At 38.3% G+C, this 23,227-nt stretch overlaps 1 protein-coding gene across 1 annotated transcript; it reads right to left on the reverse strand.

Annotated features, from left to right (window-relative positions):
• Positions 1 to 1,237: 1,237 nt before the first annotated feature.
• LOC139142054 (uncharacterized) lies at positions 1,238 to 21,548 on the reverse strand. Its single transcript, XM_070711848.1, has 16 exons — positions 21,450 to 21,548; positions 20,798 to 20,879; positions 20,228 to 20,261; positions 19,033 to 19,247; positions 18,106 to 18,283; positions 16,779 to 16,903; positions 16,190 to 16,510; positions 14,945 to 15,088; positions 14,106 to 14,250; positions 6,071 to 6,307; positions 5,076 to 5,318; positions 4,419 to 4,661; positions 3,412 to 3,657; positions 2,699 to 3,002; positions 2,258 to 2,323; positions 1,238 to 1,738 (listed from the first exon to the last, which is right to left on the reverse strand). Exons 2-16 carry the CDS (start codon positions 20,861 to 20,863, stop codon positions 1,729 to 1,731), a joined length of 2,577 nt encoding a protein of 858 aa, XP_070567949.1. The 5' UTR covers positions 20,864 to 20,879; positions 21,450 to 21,548; the 3' UTR covers positions 1,238 to 1,728.
• Between the last annotated feature and the right edge of the window lie 1,679 nt (positions 21,549 to 23,227).

Here is a 23,227-nt window from a genome sequence, read left to right on the forward strand (position 1 = left end):
CTCGGCTAAAGAACCGTTTGTTATCAAAGCATCCAGGATTAAGGAAAAACGCAGATACATTTTCTAACTCTCGCATAAAGAGATATGTATACAAAAGCGCCCTCAGGCAGAGTCACGTAAATTTTCTATCCTTTTTCCCATATCAATATTTTACATTCTGTACACACTGGAGTGGATTTTGAATAGATCGGTAACTTCAAATAATTGAGTTCAGTTCTGTCACAAGAAAGATAAACCATCATTGTCTCAAGAAAGACAAACCATCACTGTCTCAAAGTCATCATATATTCATCAACAAGGAATCATAATTTCAAGTGATCACGTGACTATAGTCTCATAGCCAATGAAGCGTTACCTTTTCCATGAAAAATTTTGATTTGAAAATACTATGATCATATCGATCTGTTTATTGGATCAATATGAATGACCAGAGTGTAAATTGTAAAATGTAAATGTGCGATTTACTGTCTCCTTTTGCTTTGCAACTTGAAATCTGTTCTGTTGTTGATGATTGGTACAGATTATTGCTATGAATGGTTGGTTGGTTGGTGTGTATCAAGTCAGCATCCATCATATACATTGCACTATCAGCCGAATTCAGGACAGAGTATTTTCTGTAATGACCCGTCAGGTACCATCCTACAGCCTTTCTAGGGTTTGTAATACCATCGAAGACTTGACTGCGTGTGTTCCACGAGAAAAAGAACGCAGTGTTCTAGCATGAGACAGTTGTACATATGTTTGCCCCTCAGTATACAAGAGTAGACATAATTGTGAACAGAAACGTTGTCATGGTTTCCAACCCTAACACAGAACATCAAATAGTATTCATATTGTAGATTCTTAATGTATTTCGGACCTTGAAATTGAAAGACTTCACCCTTTGCCTAAACTCTCCACACTGAGACTTTAAACCATTTCTTTTGAAATTCAAGAATAACTCTCTGACGTCACCGTGCAAAATTTGGTACTAAAGAAACAAATGACCAAATATTTTACCGATACTTAAAATCCAACATGGCCGCCATCCTTTGGGGATAGTAAAAGTGACACAAAATGAAGCTGATGATCACTTCAATAACTACATGGACATTCAAATGAGCCTTCATTAGCGGTAGACTAAATGCACTTTTATAAGAAATATTGTACGACTAACATAAAGTTAAAAACCAAAACCCATACATTAACACTTTCTCTCTCACAAATACACCACGCATAGTCATAAGATGGCAATGGATCGGTCTTTTCGATGCATCGATGGATATTTTAATTCAAAACTTGGGAAAAAATGATAAATTTCAACAACAAAAGTGTCATGTAAACGACATCAGCAAAAAATACTTTAATAAACATGCTTTGTGTAACGACAACTAAGTCTGTGTAATTCTACACAAGTCAATTAATCAAAATTGAAGCCATCACCGTCGCCTCATCTAAAGTTTGGAGCTTACATTGATAGTACTGCAAATCCAGACATTCTGACTGAAATTTGTCATATTTTGGTGTACTGAAACTAATATCATAAAATGTCATTCTAGGCTAAAGATGAACATAATATCACCATTTTCCATCTATGTTCCTTGGATTTTGAGATGCTTTTGACGAATACGTGTTTTTTATAATGAATTCTGCAACCCTGAGTCCAAAACGATATATTTTTGGGCGTCGACAGTCATGCTTCATCTTGAGTTTTGAAAGTATGAACGGTGAACTTCAATGTCCTTTTACCTAGAGAAGGCTAAAACAAAGATAGAGTGACTCACTTCATGGGCTGCTGAAAAAACAGCATTGCGCCCTCATCGTCATCAAAGAGAATGTAAGAGATATTTTAACACAAGTAAGGATTCGACAAAGATGTTCCTTTTCACTGTCAAGTGTGATTGCATTGATGTTCACGACCTTAATTTAGAGAAGTTCTCAAAACTCAAAATTTTATCTCGAGACCTCTTTATAACTTGGTCCATGATAAAGGTGACATATTGAACGCTTGAGATCCCGGCGGATGCACTGGGTTGTTCGCTATTCATTCACAAAAAGATGAGTTGTAGAAGTTAGAGAATTTTTCAAAGTATAGTTGTAAGACCAGGATTCCTTTAAATCACCGATAGTCGCTGTTAGCTGTGTTGTATATGTTACTGCGTATATTTCAAAAGAACTTCAAAAGCACAACATTCATTGCCGTCAGTCATTTTATGCAAAAAAATAAAATTAGATCAGACGTCGTCAATATCACCAAAATAACTTTCTGTAAACTCACCTCTGACAAATGTAACCCTTCGTGTCTGTGCAATCCTCCGATGTCCATTGGTCGTAAACTGTGGACCTGGAAATATTGAAACAGATCGTAAACAACAGTTGTAATACCAATAAGCTTGATTTATTTCAAGATACAGGTCTTTCAGGACGACCATTTACACTTGCATGTTCATCACACACATTTTCTTCTAAAGTACACACAGAATGTGTTGATAAGCCAGACATTAAAGTTGTATTGTCGATCACGGGTATTCTTTGTGATGCATTTTTCTTTGCATTCTTCTGAGGGTCGTGCTATAATATTTACACTAATTAATGACATTTTGAGACACTCCAAGGCGTTTGATTACATTGCGTGTTTTGAGGTATTTTGCATTGTATTACGTTAAATATCACTGAGGCATCATGTTGAAGTGCACAAGGCGGAAGGTTACCATCTTACCACAGTTGTGCACAGTCTTGGCCATTATCTGTCTCCTCTGCAGGATCATTCCAGTTCTCGTAGCAAACACTCGATCCATCAGCATTCATCCAGTTGCTTCCGCCAAGTTTCGATACACCAAACCAGTAAGAAGAACTACTTGCACCTTGGTCTATGATGTGCTGAACGAGGGCGCTGTTTGTGCTACCGTTTGGCACTTTGGTCAGCTCATTTCCCGCCAGTTCACATGACGTCTTAGCGTTGGCAAACGTTTCCGGTCCACTGTGGAAGAAATAGTGTCTGCATATTCCGAGCGGTCCGCGTTCTGGAAATGATCACAAACCAAATAGGTAATCTGCCGCCTTGTAAGGGAGATTTGGTTTACTTAATGAGTATATAGCTATGAATGCTTTGTAAATCGGCAGAAATTCATTCAACATGGAAAACTTTTGTCCATGCGCTATTCACCATTTCACTCTTTGCAAATCCCAAATCTTGTTAGCCGGCCTTACTTTATCAACTACGCTTTTTATATCGTTGAAAGCCTACAAAATTATTTTTCTGGTATACATTTAAAATTGTTCTCTCAAAAATGGTATTTTATACAACCTTATATCGTGGACCCATTAATATAGATTTTTTAATACATTATAGCTTCGATTAAGGAGTAAAATAATATTGTCATAACTGCCAGTCAAGACATTGATATAGTAGAGCTATTGGTTGCAACTTGCCAATGACGACTAAGAAGGTGCATACGGCTTGATATCCAGCTTCATCTACTGCAGTGTATGTGACTTGTGTAGAACCAATATGAAAGATGTCGCCTGGCTGGTGGGTGCTCGTCAGAATCACCAATCCTCCTGAGTTATCCGTTGCCGTCGGTTCAGTCCACTCGATGGCTTCGCCGGGATTGAACCGGTCAAGAGCTGATATATCTGATGGGCAGCCTGTAATAACTGGAGGCGTGTTATCGGGAACTGAAACGGGAAAATTTAGAAGACGCCGCTATCTTATGATCTATCACAGTGAAAATGATATTCCAATGTGAAATTATATTCCAGGATATTTCTGAAATAGTTCGATATTACCACAGTTTAACGTTAGGTTTGTAGAGATCATCTACATCTTCAAGATACGGACGGGTAACAATATCACGTGGTGTGTTTGAGGAGTCAGTAAATGCATTGGCAGTATCACCTCTGCCGTGTACCATCAATGGACTAAACAGAAATGCCCTAGCTTTAATGTTGACAGGTTTTATCAAGGTAGTATGCGCCTCGAAAGTGAAAGATTTAAGCCTTTGCTCAAACTTTCCTGAATGAAAATTTCAACCATTCTGTTACCAAATCAACAACAAAAATCAGTGGTTACCTTGTGAAATTTGGAACTAACGAAAAATTATTAATCAACATTTTGAAATTTGGAAATCAAAATGGCCGCAATCCCTGTCTCAATTCTTTTGGGTAAAATAAAAGTTTGGATTATCGAACAACTAAGAAGATGAAAGTTTTTCTTTATCTAAGAGCTTTAAAATGAGCCCAAAAGTGGTAGATCAGAATAGAATTGTTGAAATTTGAGAGTCCAAATATCTGTCCCCGAGATACGTTCTACCTTAAAACTGATCAACGTCTACGTCGTCTGTGGTGAATCTTATTTCAGTTACTGCTCTACAGGAAGTGTTCTCACTGTTCCGTAAAGTCTCAGTATTCACCGCTGATAGTCCGTTATAATCACATACCTACTGTAACAGTGAATGAACACATGGCGTTATTGCCTGCGTCATCAGAAGCTGTGTACACAACAACTGTTGAACCAGCAGTGAACGTCGCTACTGGCTGGTGTGTACTCGTCAAGTACACATTTCCACTATTGTCAGTGGCGTCAGGCTCCACCCACGATACTTGCTCTCCGTTGTTTCCACTGTCAATCACTGTAATGTCTGAAGGGCAGTTTGTAATTACCGGTGGTTCAGTGTCTTCAGCTGAGGAGACAGTGAACAAGCAGAAGTTAAGAATTTAAAGGCATACTATTTTATGCATAAACCTTGAGGTATTGTAGTACTTATGTACATACAAATACCCATCGATGTGTGTGTATAAAAGAGAGAGAGAGAGAGAGAGAGAGAGAGAGAGAGAGAGAGATTGTCAATTATGGCAAACAAAAGTTGCCGATCGAGTTTGAGAGAAATATTTTCACTTTAACACTTCGAAATTATAGATTGTGAAAAATTTCATTGTGAAGAATTTCATGTAAATGAATAGACAACCTTGAGTCCCAATAACTCAGTGCCGGCCAGGAATGTGCCTTCAATAACTTGCTTGCCCTTCAAAGCGTCTAACACTGGGTGTAGCAGAGAAAGAGTGGGTGTGAACTGTCCTTCTGGACGTTTACTCACGTTGACAGTTGACTGTCACTTGGAAAGAACAAGAAGTGGTGGCGCCATTTTCGTCCACGGCAGTACAAGTCACCTGAGTCGTATCACATGGGAACAGTGACCCAGATTCTGGCAAACATGTGACGTCATGGGTACAGTCGTCTGTGCCTAGAGGTGTCATGTAATTTACAATTTCGCCGTCACTAGATGTCGTGTCCAAAGTTATATCCTGTGGACAGGATGCGATGGTCGGAGGTTCGGTGTCTGTACAAAAGGGAGGAACAACAAAAATTCTTTCAGATGATTAAGCATTAACAACAAGTGGAAAAAAACACTTATTGTGAGTCGTGTGGACAAGATTTGATGGTCGGATACTTGTTACGAGTGGAATCATCAAAAACAAAACATAAGCTATTCTTATCATTGGCCAGTCAACGCTAGCTATATGCTGCTTTTGACGTCACCTTCTTAACCACATTAAATGTACTGTTTTTAACGTTTTTGAATTGAAGTGAATTTTTCTTTTATTCCCATCAGAAAAAATAGAGGAGCAATATGGCAATGATGACAACGCTGTAAATAGTTACACAAAGCAAAATAAAGTCTGTGAAAAGATACTAATGAGCAGCAGGTACTAAATATTTCTAATGGAAACCATGGCAATAGTTCGTATGGCGCAGACTACCTAAAAGCACTTTGTATTGAACAACGAATTCAAAAACAAATAAATGAATAAGTAAACCATAGGAACATATTGCAACAAAGTGTAAAAGGTATTACGACTACAAGTTTGCTGGAAAGAAAAATGAAGATATACAATCATTCATTTGGTAACTGTTTTTTCAAATAGGTTTTGGTTTTATGCTGCCCGTTGCTATAAAAAAAAAACGACACTTCAACATAGAAATTAGCTCTGACTAATCACATTGCAGGATTTTGTTTTTGCTCGAGATAAAAAAGAAAATACTTCATGTCAAAGGAAAACGGTGATATGCAGTTTTGATATATAAATTTACCTTCCATTACTGTAATCAAAAATGAGCAGCTGCTGGTTCCAGATCTGTTGGAGACGGTGCAAGTAACAGTGGTTGATTGGCTGAAAATACCAGGACTTTCGCTACACGTTGGTCCATTTGTTATTGGTCCACAGTCTGATGACGTTTGTGGATCATTCCACGTGACCTGAGCCCCGGAACCACAATCAATAGCTATGATATGCGGCGGGCATGTTATGGTAGGTGGTGATGCCATTGCTAACGGGAAAAATTAATACACTGGTTATACATCTTCGTCACATATTATCTCTACTTATATGATTTATACCCAGGCACACCGTGTCGTTTACCAAGCATTTGGGAAAGACCGTTATTAATGCCAGGGGGCTGGAAGAGATATCTTTTCGTTATCTTTTGCCAACCACAACGTTAGCCAAATTTTTCAGAGCTCAGCTAATGACGAGGAGGGTTCAAAATATTAAAAATATACAGTCGACAGGCACCAACTTATCCCAAAAGCTCCTACCTACATGAGTAAGTGGGCATCTATCAATCAATCAATCAATCTATCAATCACTGTCTAGATATCTATGTCTGAATGTCCCACATACACACATCAAGCAGAAGCTAATAGGAGCTATACAAATATCAAATTGGTATATATATATATATATATATATATATATATATATATATATATATATATATATATATATATATATATATACCAATATATATATACCAATATATATGTATATATATACATTTTGTATATATATATATATATATATATATATATATGTATATGTATATAAATATATATGCATACACACATTAATGTTGAGCAAAATTGGTAGGTATCATGCGATATTGAAATTTCGCCAAATAATATTTTAACACTGGAGTCGAGGCAAAGAATGTAAAACAAAAATCATAAAAATTGCCTAGAGCTGTTATATTGATTAATTTGACTAAACGTATCTTTTCAAGCCGCTTGTCTGCCTTTTGGTATGTCTGTGATAATCAACTCTTGCTGTCATTATCCGTCACCACGCATTTACAAGTCAGCATTATTGTGTTTGTAGGCTGTTACGTGCAGAGAAAACGAACAAAAGGGTGAACTCAGCAGTTTCCGTTTAAACAAAATTTATTACGAAAACAAAACTAATTGCTAAGTCAGGGACAGAGTACAAGCTTTAAAAGTGTACAGACTACTTATCTCAGCTGGGACGGCAAAGCTCCAGTCTCAGAGTTGTAACAGTCAGTTGGATGAATGAACAGTCCTTTGGCTTGCAGGCTTGAAGCTGCACAAAGACCACAGTATAAATCCAGCGTTGACAGTGAAGGTCTTGAAAAGTCTTGAGAATGACTACTGCTGGAGTTTAGTAACACACAAGAGACACGATCCCAAAAGTCTGACTGCGAGCCTGCTGTCCCAGTATTTATACTTGTGTGCTTACATAAGTATATAAGAACAATCTAGAACTTTTATTGACATGCTAATTACTGTTCTAAAATTATCTCTCTTACACAACTAATCAACTTTCCAGAACATTCCAAACATGACTAATTGAATTCAAGGTTGTGAGGTCATTAAGGGCAGTGACCTTGAGAATGTTCTAGACTAATTGAACTCAGGTCATGATGAGTGTGGGGGAAATGACCTACATAACACACCCCCTCTTCAAAAAAGAAAATTTTTCAATGAAAAATCTTTCTTTTACAAATGTAATCTTAAAAGTGTGAACAACAATAAGTTCTAAATACGAGAGAGACAGTCTGCAATTAAATTGTCTCTGCCTTTGATATGTCTAATGTCAAGATTAAACTCCTGTAACATTAAACTCCATCTTAGCAATCTCTGATTTTTGCCTTTGAATTTCTGCAGAAAAACAAGAGGGTTGTGATCAATATAAACCACTATTGGCTGATTTGAAGAAGTAACATAAACTTCAAAATGCTGTAAAGCTAATATCAAAGATAAACACTCTTTTCAATTGTAGAGTAGTTTCTCTGGGATTTGTTAAATTTGCGTGAAAAATAGCAAACAGGATGATCTATACCATGACTATCCTCTTGCAATAAAACAGCACCAGCAGCCGTATCACTAGCATCTACAGCTAATTTGAATGGCAAAGTGAAATCTGGTGAAGACAACACCGGGGCACTTTGCAGTATGGCTTTAAGTGTATCAAATGCCTGTTGGCATTGCTCTGACCAAACAAACTTTACTTTCTTTTTAAGTAAGTTAGTCAAAGGCTCAGTAATTGTGGAAAAATTTGGACAGAATTTTCTGTAGTAACCAGCCATACCGAGAAAGCGCATCAGTTGTCGTTTGCAGTTTGGTATGGGAAAACTTGAAATGGCACTGATTTTGGCATCAACAGGTTTTACCTCACCCTGTCCTACAGTATGTCCGAGGTAAGTCACCCTCGCCCAACCAAACTCAGATTTTGCAAGGTTGACAGTCAACATTGCTTTACTCAGTCTCTCAAAGAACTTCCGCATGAGCTTGATGTGTTCCTCCCAGGTGTCACTATACAGGACGACGTCGTCAACGTAGGCTGCACACCCATCTAGCCCGGATATGACGTCGTTGATCATCCGTTGGAACGTTGCCGGAGAGTTCTTCATTCCGAATGGCATCACCTTGTACTGGAACAATCCGTCTGGTGTAACAAAGGCGGATATTTCACGAGCACGATCCGTCAAAGGGACTTGCCAAAATCCCTTCAGTAGGTCAAATTTTGTCACATACTTGGCTTTTCCCACTCGGTCGATGCAGTCATCAATCCTCGGGATTGGGAAAGTGTCTGTCTTTGTTAAAGTGTTGACCTTCCTAAAGTCCGTGCACATACGATAACTGTGATCTGATTTGGGAACAAGTATGCACGGCGAACTCCAGTTACTTTTACTGGGTTCAATAAAGTCATTGTCCAGCAGGTATTTGACTTCTTCCTGGAGATATTTCGCTTTTGTTGGATTCAGTCTGTATGGATGTTGTTTTACAGGCCTACTGTCCCCAACATCAACGTCGTGATAGATGACGTTTGTCCTCGTTGGAACATCTTGAAACAGGTGTTTATATTCATGGAGCAGTTCTTTCCCTGTTGTTGTTGTTCTGGCTGGAGGTGCGCCAACTTTGTAGACTCCAGCTTCTCCAGGATTTCTGAGTTCTGAAGCTTGACCGAGCCCAGCTTTGAGTTTAGAGTATTTTCACTCAAGTCAGTTTCAGTATCACTATCTTCATAATGGTTTGAACTGACTGCACTGACAGGCTGAGTTATAGTAGGATTATCCCTATCCAAATATGGCTTAAGCATATTTATGTGACATAGCTGTTTTTGTTTTCGCCTGTCAGGTGTTATTATGATGTAATTTAAATCGCTCAATTTTTTATCAATTAGGTATGGCCCAAAGTAACGAGCATGGAGTGGTTTGCCAGGAATTGGAAGTAGAACAAGAACTTTTTGACCTGGTTCAAACTTCCGTTTTGAGGTGCTTTTATCATATTTGGTTTTCATTGACTGCTGAGATGACTCAAGATTTTCTCTGGCTAATTCACATGCTTTAGAGAGTTTTGTACGAAAATCTGACACATATTGCAAAATATTCAGACAATCATCATCGTCTGATAGGAATTTCTCTTTAACGAGCTTAAGTGGGCCACGGACTGTATGTCCAAATACAAGCTCAAATGGGCTAAAACCAAGAGACTCCTGAATTGACTCTCTAACAGCAAAGAGCAAAAAATGAATTCCTTCATCCCACTGCTTCTCTGTGTCAAAACAGTAGGTCCTAATCATGTTTTTCAAAGTTTGATGAAATCGCTCAAGAGCACCCTGACTTTCTGGATGATAGGCGGATGACCTATACTGTTTAATGCCTAGCTGATCCATTACTTGTTGAAAAATACCAGACATAAAGTTGGAGCCTTGATCGGACTGGACACATTTAGGGAGGCCAAATAAAGTGAAAAATTTGACTAAAGCTTTCACTATAGTCTTTGTCTTTATATTTCTCAGTGGTATGGCTTCTGGGAACCGAGTTGATGTACACATTATTGTCAGCATGTACTCATTTCCTGATCTTGTTTTTGGTAGGGGCCCAACACAGTCTATTAGTATCCTACTAAATGGTTCTTGAAATGCAGGAATTGGCTGTAAAGGGGCCTTTGGAATGGTTTGATTTGGCTTTCCTACCATTTGACATGTGTGACAAGTTTTACAGAAATGTGCTACATCCTGCCTGAGATTAGGCCAATAAAAGTGACTGAGAATTTTATGATAAGTTTTCCTGACTCCTAAGTGACCAGCCCAGGGGGTTTCATGGGCCAGGCGCAATATTTCAGCACGGTAGGGCTTTGGAACCACTATTTGATGTTTATAGCCCAATCGTCATCAACCAAAACGTCTGGAGGTCTCCATTTACGCATGAGAATACCAGATTTTGAATAATAGGAAACAGAGCTATCTGAAGTTTTACCTTCATCATCTACCCTGTCAAACAAAGACAAAATATCTGGGTCTTTGTGTTGTTCTGCAATGAGATTTGATCTAGAAAATGTCTGACTTTGGTCAGCAGAAGTTTTACTGGAAGTTTCAAATCCACGAGGGATAACGGAATGATCCGTGTCAAACACCTGACTGAGAAAGGTGTCATTTAAGTCAACATCTGTGACATTATTTTTGAGAGTATTTTGATTCTCGGAAGTTTTCTTTGACATGGCTCGAGTAATAGCACATGAAGGAAATAAATCGGGTATCTCTTGTTCAATTGGCTCTGGATCCTGATCTAAAGTAGGATTATCAGTCACAAGTGGATTAGTAATGACCTTGTCCCAGCAAGGTCGTTTCCAAGAAGAAGGTGAATCCCTTCAAAAGGCAAAAAAGGCCTAATACCTAAAGCCACAGGTCCAGAAACAAAGTCCGAAGACAAATAGACATTATGGAGAGGAACAGGAATGTAGTCATTACAATCTACCCCCTTAATAAGAACTTTAGAACCTGAAAATGACTTTTCAGAAAACGGCAGGGTATCTGCCAACAAAAGAGACTGGGAAGCCCCGGTATCTCTTAAAATTTTGACAGGGGTAGCGGAAGAGAAATCACTAGAAAGTGATATAAAACCATTATGAATAAATGGCTCGAAAATACCCATAATGCTATCTTGAGAAGAATTGACCTTGACCTCATTAATTGGGGATGAGAGGGGTTTAACCTCAGAAAATGTGTTGCACACATTATTAGACTCTAATTGAGTTGATGAAGAAATAAAGCCGGTTGGCTTAGATCCACTTTGACCACTTTGACCTTCACGTTTTCTTTTCAATTTGAAACACTCTGACATTAAATGGCCGTCTTTCTTACAATAATTACAAGAAAGTGTACCGAACTGTTTGTCAGAAGGAGATTGAGACTTGGGATCTGATGATGTGGAAGTGTTACTTGAATTTTGTGAACTGTTGTCATTTGATTTTCTACTCTCCTTTGAAAAATTCTTGGATGAAAAGGAGGAGTTAAATTTACCTGCATTGTTTCTGTATGAAAAGGACTGGGATGGTTTGCTGAGAAATGAAGATTTGTGGGTCAATGAATAATCATCGGCCAAACGTGCAGCAACCTCCAATGTATCTGCCTTTTGTTCATTGATAAACGTCTTGATGTCACTCCGGATGCACCTTTTAAATTCCTCAATCAAAACAAGCTGTCGTAATTTGTCATAATTCTGACTGACCTTTTCAGAAGAGCACCAACGATCAAACAGTTGTTCTTTTGTTCGAGCAAATTCAACATAAGTTTGATCTTTTACCTTCTCACAATCCCTAAATTTCTGACGGTAAGCTTCAGGCACCAATTCATAGCCCTTGAGAATTAATTCCTTCACAGAATCATAATCTGAAGCCTGCTCTACTGACAACTGAATGTAAATTTCTCTGGCTTTACCCACCAAAGCACTCTGCAAAAGCATAGACCAGGACTCCTTAGGCCAATTCAGACTCTGAGCAATTTTCTCAAAATGAAGGAAATATTTATCAACATCCTTTTCTTGGAAAGGGGGGACTAACCTGAAATGCTTAGTGATGTCAAACTTGTCTGAAGGGAAGAATTTTCCTGACTGTCCAAGCTCCAAACGTTTCATTTCTAATCTTTCCTGCCTATCTTTCTCTCTCTGTCTTTCTTCCATTTCTAATTGCATTTGTATTTTTTCTTTTTCTAATGCCTGTCTCTCTTTTTCCATTTGTAATTCTAGTTTCTTGATCTCCAAATTTGTCTGCATTTCTAATTCTAATTTTCTGAGTTCAGAGGTAGACTCGGGCTCATAATCTTTCAGGGTGGATTCCTCAAATTGGCCTAAATCAACTAGATGTTTGGCAATACGGTACTGTATTTCCCTCTTGCGCATAGATCTTTTGACTTCTACTTTAAGGAAATTGGCCAGTGCTATGAGGTCATCTTTTCTGAGGGAATCAAATGTGTCCTGATCAAGGTCATCCATTTCCTCTGGTTTAAATTCCGCCATGATTAAATTTCGCTGAGTTCACAGTATACAGTAGTTTTGAAAAGGCTGGCAAATGTTGTCAAACGGCTCAAAATATTCGTATCCCGGACAAGCCCCCAATTTGTTACGTGCAGAGAAAACGAACAAAAGGGTGAACTCAGCAGTTTCCGTTTAAACAAAATTTATTACGAAAACAAAACTAATTGCTAAGTTAGGGACAGAGTACAAGCTTTAAAAGTGTACAGACTACTTATCTCAGCTGGGACGGCAAAGCTCCAGTCTCAGAGTTGTAACAGTCAGTTGGATGAATGAACAGTCCTTTGCTTGCAGGCTTGAAGCTGCACAAAGACCACAGTATAAATCCAGCGTTGACAGTGAAGGTCTTGAAAAGTCTTGAGAATGACTACTGCTGGAGTTTAGTAACACACAAGAGACACGATCCCAAAAGTCTGACTGCGAGCCTGCTGTCCCAGTATTTATACTTGTGTGCTTACATAAGTATATAAGAACAATCTAGAACTTTTATTGACATGCTAATTACTGTTCTAAAATTATCTCCCTTACACAACTAATCAACTTTCCAGAACATTCCAAACATGACTAATTGAATTCAAGGTTGTGAGGTCATCAAGGGCAGTGACCTTGAGAATGTTCTAGACTAATTGAACTCAGGTCATGATGAGTGTGGGGGAAATGACCTACATAACAAGGCACAAACTAAGAATTATATTACACCAGTATATTTATGGTGCAAATACAGTGATCTGATTGGTCGAGACGGGAAAAGACGGGAAAAGCCCCAATCTTTCTCTGGAATTTTCAAGCATTTATTGCTTAAACATCAGTCATTGAAACATAGCTGGTTCATGGCAATATGTCAGAAAACTAGTTTATGAAATAAATAATTTCTGCCCCGAGAAAAGTGATTTATTATTATGACTCTCATCGAGTGAAAACTTTGTACCCCCTATCTTACTCTGGAATTTCCAAGCAATTCCCATTACTACATTCTTGAACCTTCGATATTTTTCGTGCCACCACCCCACGTGTATTTTCCTTTCCGTCTCCTCTGCTTTTAATTTTGCTTGCTCCTTCTATTTTTTGGATTTTTTAACATTTTCTTGTTGAGAATTAAGAATAACAGTGGGAGTTTCAGTGTCAATATGAATTAAAAAGCATACTATCTGAAAATAACCAGTCTCCGACATTCAAAATGATCGCCATTCTCTGTGGTGTGGTAATAAGCACCGTGGTGCGTGGTACGGCAAGAAGTACAATGCAGTCTGGTGTTATTAGTTTGAAAACGAGTGCACTTAAACAATTCATCATAACAAATTTTACAATTATAAGTCCGAAATCATTATCCAAGAGACAGACATTGCCTCAATGTTTGCTTCATCCAGAGGAAGGATATCAGCGTTTGTTTGAATCCAAGATAACACCAGCAAACATTTTGCTTAGCTTATTTCTTTGAGACTTAAGCTTGTAGATTAGAGTCAATATATAGAGCAGCATTAATATCTAAGACACGTAGCCTAGTGGTCAATATGCTTACTAGGGTGTTCAATGTCTTGTCCATCTATTCTGTAAACATATCTTCCAAGGAGATCAACGTTAGAAGCTTCTTCAATATCGATGATATCCACCAAGCCTGATAGCGGGTTCTCGTAGGAGTTACCATTACCGTCTGTGAAGCCAGCCTAATGATAAAATGAGTTCACTGTTCGTTGCCTGAAGCATGGAAGGTTTTGTTAAAGTGTAGAGAACAGCGGATAATCGTTCCAAGATTGCCCACAATTTAAAGTACGTATAAGAAAACCAGTTGTACATATGATTGTGAAATATTGAAACGTTGTCACAATTTATTTCAATCTTTACTCTTTAGCAAGCTATTTTCTTTCAGGGTGGTCGCTATCTGCACATTCCACGGTTAGCATTAGCGACTACATAATATTAAGATACCTCGATCTGAATTCATTTTCCATTCTTTACATTGAATACGGACATGCCAGGGATCGTCGGCCTGGCGAAACTTTGTACGGCCTGTAGCCCAAGGTTTTTCAGACTGATGAAACCTGTGTGCGGAACCAATTTTGTCTGCGCTAGTTTGGAGAAATACGGTTTTCACACTCTTGCGTATCGTAGTTTGCTCTATCAACCTGCGTACATCGCTTATCATCATGTACAATGAATCTATCGATGTTGTTTGTAAGGTGAGGACATCATGTAAGGTGAGGACATCATGCAATGGACTACCTGTTCTGAGACCCAAACTCCGTATTCAGACAATCATTTAAATCATTAACCATAAAATTGCATCATTGGAATGAATACCTATATTTCACTTCAGTAACTCCAGCTTATAACAATACCCTTCCTTTCAAGTTGACTCACCCTGGCCGGAGTACCACCCTGTCCAGTGTCACTTTGTCCTCCACTGTCACGTGTACCGGAATACCATTGAACGTCATGGTAATTAACCACTGCGTAAGTCTCACCACCAGACCTTGTCGTTACAGCAATTTGATAAGTGTTTCGCTGAAACAAAACAGAGTACCTTAGAGCGAACAGAACCACTTCAAAGGTGACTATAGTAAAATTTTATATTTCTTTAACCTGAGTGGACAGTTCTGCTGGTGGATATTTACTTGTCCCCGAGTCTGTCTGATAGCTCAGTAAAAGCTTCGTGCTTTTCTGATTACTATATGTGTGTGTAATGTGTCTGTGTGTCGTCTGCTCCACGCACTCTGTGTTGCTCGGTCGCGCATAGAATTGTAACATCTAAGGCGGTTACTGTGACCAACTCTTTCGGGTTTGAAGCGGTGGCCGACTGGTTTTGTGTGAGGCCTAGCAACTAGGCGATGTTGCTGTGAGTGTGTGGGGGTTCGAATCCCGTTTGGGTTATTAAAAATTTATATTTCTCAGCCAACGTTACGATGAAGTTTAAAATAGTGTCCTAGTATTACTTCAAATATGCCACACATGCCAATGTTATCAACAAACGCAATTTGTTTCGCACCTGAATAAATCAAAATAATAAATTCTACGGAAGTGAAAATTACATATCATCTTTCGCTATGCTGTCAATATTGCTATCATCCTTATGGACTTACAATTTCGCCTAATTTTGTTTTAAGCATAACATCTGTGTTGTTTGCTTGTTTACAGTAGATTGGGCGAAAAACTGAAATGATTTAAGACAGTCATTGTTAATCGTTCTTCAACCCTTGGAAGTGTTTTCTGTCGGTTTTAAGTTTAAACGCTAGGTTCATTTATCTGTTCCTAGGACTGGAGAGGCAGATTTATAGATATTTTGGAAAAATCGATCAAATCTATAACCCATGGTGACAAAATAATACTCCGTAGACGAAAATAAAATTGAAGGTACTGAAGAACCAAAGTCGTGATTGGTGGCGGTACCAACTCTATGAATGAGTGTACACTACTATCCTGCTAAACCCTCTAATAGTGTCAAATCCAACTGAAATCCACTTAAGGTACTAGTCAAAGTTAGCGATAAGGAATTACACGGCTGTATTAATTAAATATTTTAAAATTCTTTCAAGAATATATGTTTGGCATTCTAGGAAGGTTCCTCCCGTATCTTTTTCTAATTGTAGAAGTTTGAATTGAACTCACAATTCGTAAGCCGTCCTGTACTGCGCCCAGAAATGAAATCCTCCAGTACGTCAGAAGGAAGGCAGATGTGCCAACAAACGAGTTGCTTCGACAAGGAAATGCGTCATTGATGACGTCATCAATGTCTGCCATCACCGAGGGTTCGGAAGTTGACGTCATCGTACGGAAATAGATCTCCCCAGTTTTACTGTTGCTGTGATCAGCTTGGTAAATGCTAATGAGGGGTTCATTGAATGAGTTCAGTGCTTGCAAATGTGTGGTTGTAAATCCAGCAGCATCAACAAAAGGACCGTTGAACGATATCACGCCGTCTTCGTTTACCTTTGTGGAAAGATAAAACAATTTCATCGCAAGAATTATGAACTGCTTATCAAAAACACTGCGTAAGATGGGGTTTCTGCAAAAAACTATATGTATAATATTATATTTAAAATTCGAAGGTAAAGTAAGTCGGTTTGAGGCAGCAATTGATGCGTCAATAAGTAACTAAACACAGTGCGAGTGTCATCAGGCGTCGAGAATTCTATCTTTCATTTTGTTAGCCTTGATCTGATCATTTGAACTTTGCAAATACATTTCGAATACGCACCACTATTGTGTTGTAGGACAGTCCGTAATACTTAAAGGAATCTGTGGTTAATGAGATTCCTTGGTCTGAGCCTAGTGCAACCACTGAGTCTGTTGATGGTGGCCCGAATGAAAACAGTATAGCGTCTGAAAGAAACAAAGTTCGTTTTCAGATATGTATATGTTACTGTGCATTTGAGGTGAACTCATAAACTGATGTGTTTGAGAAACAAGGGATTTGTGACAATAACGTTTTTGAAAGGTAATCATTCGATTGGGAGTATTTTGCACACAGTTGAAACTTTTGAAAGGACATATGAATTTCCCATCCTTTACAGTATTTTGTTCAATAAAAGTGTAATGTCTTCATCTTCGATATCCCCCTAAGTCTGTTAAAATTCGACGTTTGAGTCTTGTGAACACAATGCATTGTTTGCAGTAAACAATTTTTTGTGGACAAATACATTCCAGGCCAGACTGAAGTTTACAGCAATAGCATTTAAAGGTATACAGTTACCTGTAATCTAAATATGCCCATATATGGTCAAGGGGGCGTTCCTTGGTATTAAAAATGCCCATCTGAGGGCGCTGTTTTTAAAAAGCGGCCAGCCGCTTAAAATCTGTGATTGGTTAGATATTCTCTTTCCATGGTAACTGTGGCAAAATTAGAACAGGTGACAGTATACCTTTAACATTACTCCGTGCTTTGTTGTTAACCTAAAGAAAGGAAATTGCAAAATGATTATAGAAGCAGAACAAGAAGTTGTATTTCCGGGGCAGATCAAATATTCTGGAAAACACCATAAATCATAACACAGAATGATAGTTTAGAATTGGGTGTCTTCCGCTGACCGGAAATACTACAGTTGTGTCGTTGCGATAAAAAGTCAAAGTGTTTTTGCTGATTTTTATTTTTGTTTGAATTTTTATCTCTTTCATGCTAAGAATGCTGACTCTTTTTCTCTGGTGTATTATGCTCTCGTCTATTATGTGTGCTCCAGATCTGAAAGTATATTTGTCTGTTGATCTGGGGCGTAAATAATAAATGAGCGTACCTTGGTAGCTATGCACCATCTTAACCTACCATAATTATTTGAGTGTAACAGCCTTGTCGAATACCTAGCTACATCTCTACTTTGATACGGCGAGCTCGAGCTGGTGCTGTATTAAAAGTCGATGATTGCCGAATAAATGTTGTATGAACAATGCCCTAGGACGTTTACAGTATTCGGTCGAATCGACTCACCACATTCCACACCTGTTTCTGAGGTAAAGACTCACCTCGTTCGCTGACGCTGGCATGGTAAAGACTCACCTCGTTCGCTGACGCAGGCATGGTAAAGACTCACCTCGTTCGCTGACGCTGGCATGGTATCCCGGTCTGGCAACAAAACCGTCCGAAGTCAGAGTAATGCTGGCTTTGTTGCTGAAGAAGGTGAAGTGCATGTAAAGTTGCGGGTTTGATATTTCGACACACATGTCCAAATCGTCTGAATTTAGTAGCGAAGGATACTCTTCATCTTGCAGCTGAAAATTCAGATACAGCTCTTGATTAATGGTTCCTGTTGATTTCAAACTGTTAATCGTTCTCTCTCAAAGTACAACGAGCCTTACGTTTCATACTAGGTTTTCACCACCGGAGGCGTAACCTGTATCCTTCCGCGAATCTCCGTAAATGAGAATGACTTGTGAAAAAAAACATGCATTTATCTTAATGTGCTATGCCATACTTATTGTGATATCTGACAATATCCAGTTTTGCCTGTTTTTTCAATAAATTTTACGCTTTAAGCAAAATAACTGACCACTTTAAGTTTAGAGATCGTTTAATAATAATAATATTGGGTTCTTATATAGCGCACATATCCACAAGTACAAGTGATCAAGGCGCTTTTTTACAATTATTATTACCCCTGGTCACTGGACATAATATGATACCACTCAACTCCCTGGGGAGCAAACAACAGCTCACATGTGCAGCCAATAAGCACAGCAGAGCTAAACGCACACATAACAACGTCTGTCCCACCAGGTACCCATCACTCCTGGGTAGGGAGAAACAATGAGGAATAAAGTGCCTTGCTCAAGGACACAACACCACAGCCATGCCGGGGCTCGAACTCGCCATCCTTTGATCGTGAGTCCACTGCTCTAGCCACTGGCCATTGATGCTTCCTTTTTGAATGATGGCAATGACTCTAACGTGATGCTTGAGTACCAAATTCATTAACTTTGTAAAACAAGGTTGTTTGACTATAGTACAAATTCGAATTCACCTCTAAATTGTCGTAACAAATCAGTGGGCTTGTGAGAGGTTCATTGTCTTCAATGTCGTAAGCGTCGAATTCTAAGACAACCACTTTGTTTGTTTGCAGTTCTATGTCATGACGGCACGTGATGCTAAGAGGATAATCGTTAGGATAATTCGGTGATTGGACAAAGGCCGGTACCGATGTGACGTCACCACTACCATCCGATGCACAGGTAAAAACTGAACAAGGCGACAAAAAGTGAGAACTAATATGGATTTTGTATTGAAGCATACAATCAGAATCTTTCAAACTGCAAAACTCAATTTGCCAAGTTGAAGGTGTTGTTTTGATTGATGTGTATCAGCAATTTTGCAACATTAACACAGCAGGGCTGGATGTAGTCTTGTTTATATTCAGTCATTTACATGCTCTCAGTTACACAACACAGCACGGCAACTCCACAAACTTCAGACAGAGAAACATAAATCATTAGGAATAAAGAAGAAACACATGACATTGACGATACAAAGTGTGGTGATTTTTCATGTTTCTCTGTCTGACGTGTGTTGAGTGGTCATAGTGTGTTGTGTAACTGATAGCACGTAGCTAAATAAGACTACACCGAGCCCTGCTGTGTTAATGTTAATGTGTTAATGTTGTAATAATCGCTGATACACGTCGTCGATTAAAACATCGCTTTGGCCAATTGTATTTTGCAGCTTGAAAGATTTTGATTGTAGTTATGAGAGAGAATGAATGAATAAATGCGTTGCTCAGCAAGTTTGCAAGGACGGTCCCTCTATCTCCGTTCTTGAAACACTTCATTGTTTAGCCAGGGAATAATTACCGCTACGAGGAACAGGCTCAATACTGGATTGGTCTCGGAATTTGTTATCCTTTTTTCTGGTTATCGAGAAGAGACAAATTTGCATAACTTAAATAAATATGACGATTCAAGGCTTTTAAAATGTAATGCAGCATTCTTTAATGTTCCAAGTAAAAACTGATGACTTTTGAAATGGCGAGACTTTTCAACATTTCCAGTTTGATTTGAAATCATTTGCAATATGATTCAAATCACATTCCCTCCTCCCTCCTCCACCCACTTCATCTTTCCAATGCTTTATTCTCATATCCTTGGTAATAAACGTATCTCGTATCCTAGGCAACGCATCTCCTATCCTAGGCAATGAACGCACACGCTTTAAAGACATATTACCTTGAGTTTGTCTCTTCTTTACACTTGCAGAATCCTGTGAACAATAGTAGATTGATGGTTGATTGATTGATTGATTGATTGATTGATTGATTGATTGATTGATTGATTGATTGATTGATTGATTGATTGATTATCCGGCAATTGCTTTTAGTTTCACAAACTCATATTCCTGTATTTGTGTTTGATATTTGTACAAGTTCAATGCCGGGATATGATTAGGCGAGTGGATGTTATCCAGCCATAAAGAATCATCCAAAAAAATATTTCGATTAGCATATTCAAAGAATGCTCATTGAAGCAAATTTAGATTCATATGATTGAGAAATTGAGTATAAGATAATCGCGTCCATGAAAAAGAAATTCATGGAAACAATGGAAAACGAAAATCTTGCCGTATAAATGCGTTTTCAAGTTAAGCACAAAGATATTCCCTTAGATACAAACACTATTCGTCCGAGGTACTGTTTAGAGTACTGTGTGTGCTTTAAATGTTAACTATTGACGTTGAGATGTGGAAATAAGATTAGACTTTTTAGAGCCAAGTCGATGCGGACAGGAACAAAGCCTTACCTGTGTACACGTACACGAGACTACACAGCATAAGTGTAAAAACAGTATTTTCCATTTGTTTCCCATGTTATTTCAGTATCATCTGCAATTTAATGCAACATTCATCTTACAATTTCCGAACATAATGTTTTGAAGCAAAATTATTGAGAGTATATTAAACGGTCATTGTCCACACCTTGGTTCACTTTCGAGTCACCTGACAAATTCTTCAACCTTCAAAAAATCAAATCCCGCTAGTTCCGTCGCATGGTTGTACAGTGAGATTTCCAGCCAAATACTTACCGGGAAAAGTTGTTAAAGGAATGTTAGATTCTCTAATGTTTTTGAAGTCATAAAAAGTGGATAAAGACCAACATTAAGCTACCAGACACGCTTTTTAGTATAGATTAGCAGTCACGCCATCACACCATCTTTTAATCTTGAAGCGCTTTTGAGAAAAATGAATCTACGAGAAAGTTCCTACATTTTATGTGTGTTTTTAACACAACAAAACCGGTGTCCCAAGGTGCAAAATATACGTCGCCAACTTAAAGACAATGTATTCTTTGTCCATGTCATTTGTGATGAGTGTAAGACCGAAAATGAAAAGGGTAGATGTAGTCTCCTAGCCTTCTAAAACACGTAGAACTACAAAATTAGCTTCTATACTTACCTAGGGCTTTAATAAGGAACTGGGTTGCCGATGAACAAATCACCACAGCGGAGAAATGTTTCAGGCAAATTTCCTCTTTTAAGACTTTATTTGAGCCATTTTTTGCATAATTTGTTGAAATATAACCGGTTGTTTGACTGACCCGTTAAATATGTCAGACAAACGATAATTGGCAAGGAAATTGCATCCATTGTGTATTACTACGCATGATTTAATATGCAAATTATCCATCCTTACGCATGGTGTGAACATTTTCAAACTGACTTGCTTCTGTTGTTTTGTCGCTTTACGGTGGTGGACTGATATTAAATCGTGTTAATTTATATCTGATAACATTTTCACAATGGTTATAGAATTGAAAGAAAAATACGTTATGGAGTCGCCATTGCTAAAACGATGATCGCTCGCGTGATTTCATTCTTAAATGGTTCATTTAAGTCTCATCTCCGGGTTACTTTGCTTACCAGTTCAGTTGAAAACTAACGCTTCTACAGAGAAACGTGTTTTAAAACAGAGTAAATAGCAGTAAGTATGAATATAACCACATGTGCTTTTTTCCGCATGACAAGATTACAAATGCTAGTATACCATCCGTTTTTAATGGTCATTACTTTAGCTGTTTAATGGCATGTCTCCCCAAATTGCAAACGAATTCGATCAAAAACCAATCATGGCAATGAAATATCTGTAATATATAAACAACATTGATTAAAGTAATATTTTCGTTCTGTAAACTTAAAGGGAGGGGTCATCGGGACTGCGCTCAAAGGTCGTATGGGACTAATATAAACTCGGCATCTAAAGGTACATTGGTGATTGATGAAGTTAAAACATATTTTGCATTGTAAGCTTTACTTTTTGCATATCATGCATGTAATACATCGCACAGGCGCAGTTTCGATGACCCCTCCCCTTTAAGTTTTGCCTATCGCCAATAATGCAATTAGACGAATAAAACGTATTTGTCATGTCTGAAGGCTAAAATTTCACAGACTTTGTTCACTTTATCTATGGACATACAATCTGGTCACTCCGTCCACGGGCATACAATAATCCATTTGTCCGTCATGACTGTCAGCTGGCTGTTGTGTTAGCATGTAGCAAATAGAGTTGACTTTTGGAGTCAAATCTTGAATTACCATCGCTTCAGAGGACTTCTTTAGAAAACTTAGTTCACGTCTTAAAACACTTTTGTCCTGTATGCGAAGTGAAGGAGGTTATCAGCGGTCAGTCCATGGTTTCGGCACAATAAAATCAAATCAAACATCATGGAATCAAAGAAACTACTTTGACAACACTTTGAGATCGATCTTTGAGATCCGTACGACCTTCGTAGAATTTATCAAGCAATTTTCAAGCTGATCAGAATAATTTCAACAAACTTGAAGTAACAACTTACACATGCAAAGTTGACTTGCAATGAGTGTTATCCTCTAACATGGTATCATAAAAATGAACAAAACAAGCGTTAATTTTCCTTCGCCATCGACTGACCATTCGTACTTTTTTTGCGTGTATAAACTGACAAATGATGGCGACATGCGCCTGGAAACTAAAAAACCTAAACTTTCACCCAAACTTGTCTCAAGCAAACTTGTCACTGACTTCTTTTCAAATCTACAGGTTTCGGTACAAGAGAAACAAATTGCCCAAAATTTACCTACATTTGAAATTCAAAATGGCAAGCATCCCTGCGTTTAGTCTATGGCAAGCGCTCTCTTGCTAACTCTTCAGAAAAATAGAATTTTCTCTTCCCACGAAGTAAGACGAGTAAGACG

The sequence above is a fragment of the Ptychodera flava genome, chromosome 1 (assembly GCF_041260155.1).
Source record: "Ptychodera flava strain L36383 chromosome 1, AS_Pfla_20210202, whole genome shotgun sequence".
Lineage (NCBI taxonomy): Eukaryota > Metazoa > Hemichordata > Enteropneusta > Ptychoderidae > Ptychodera > Ptychodera flava.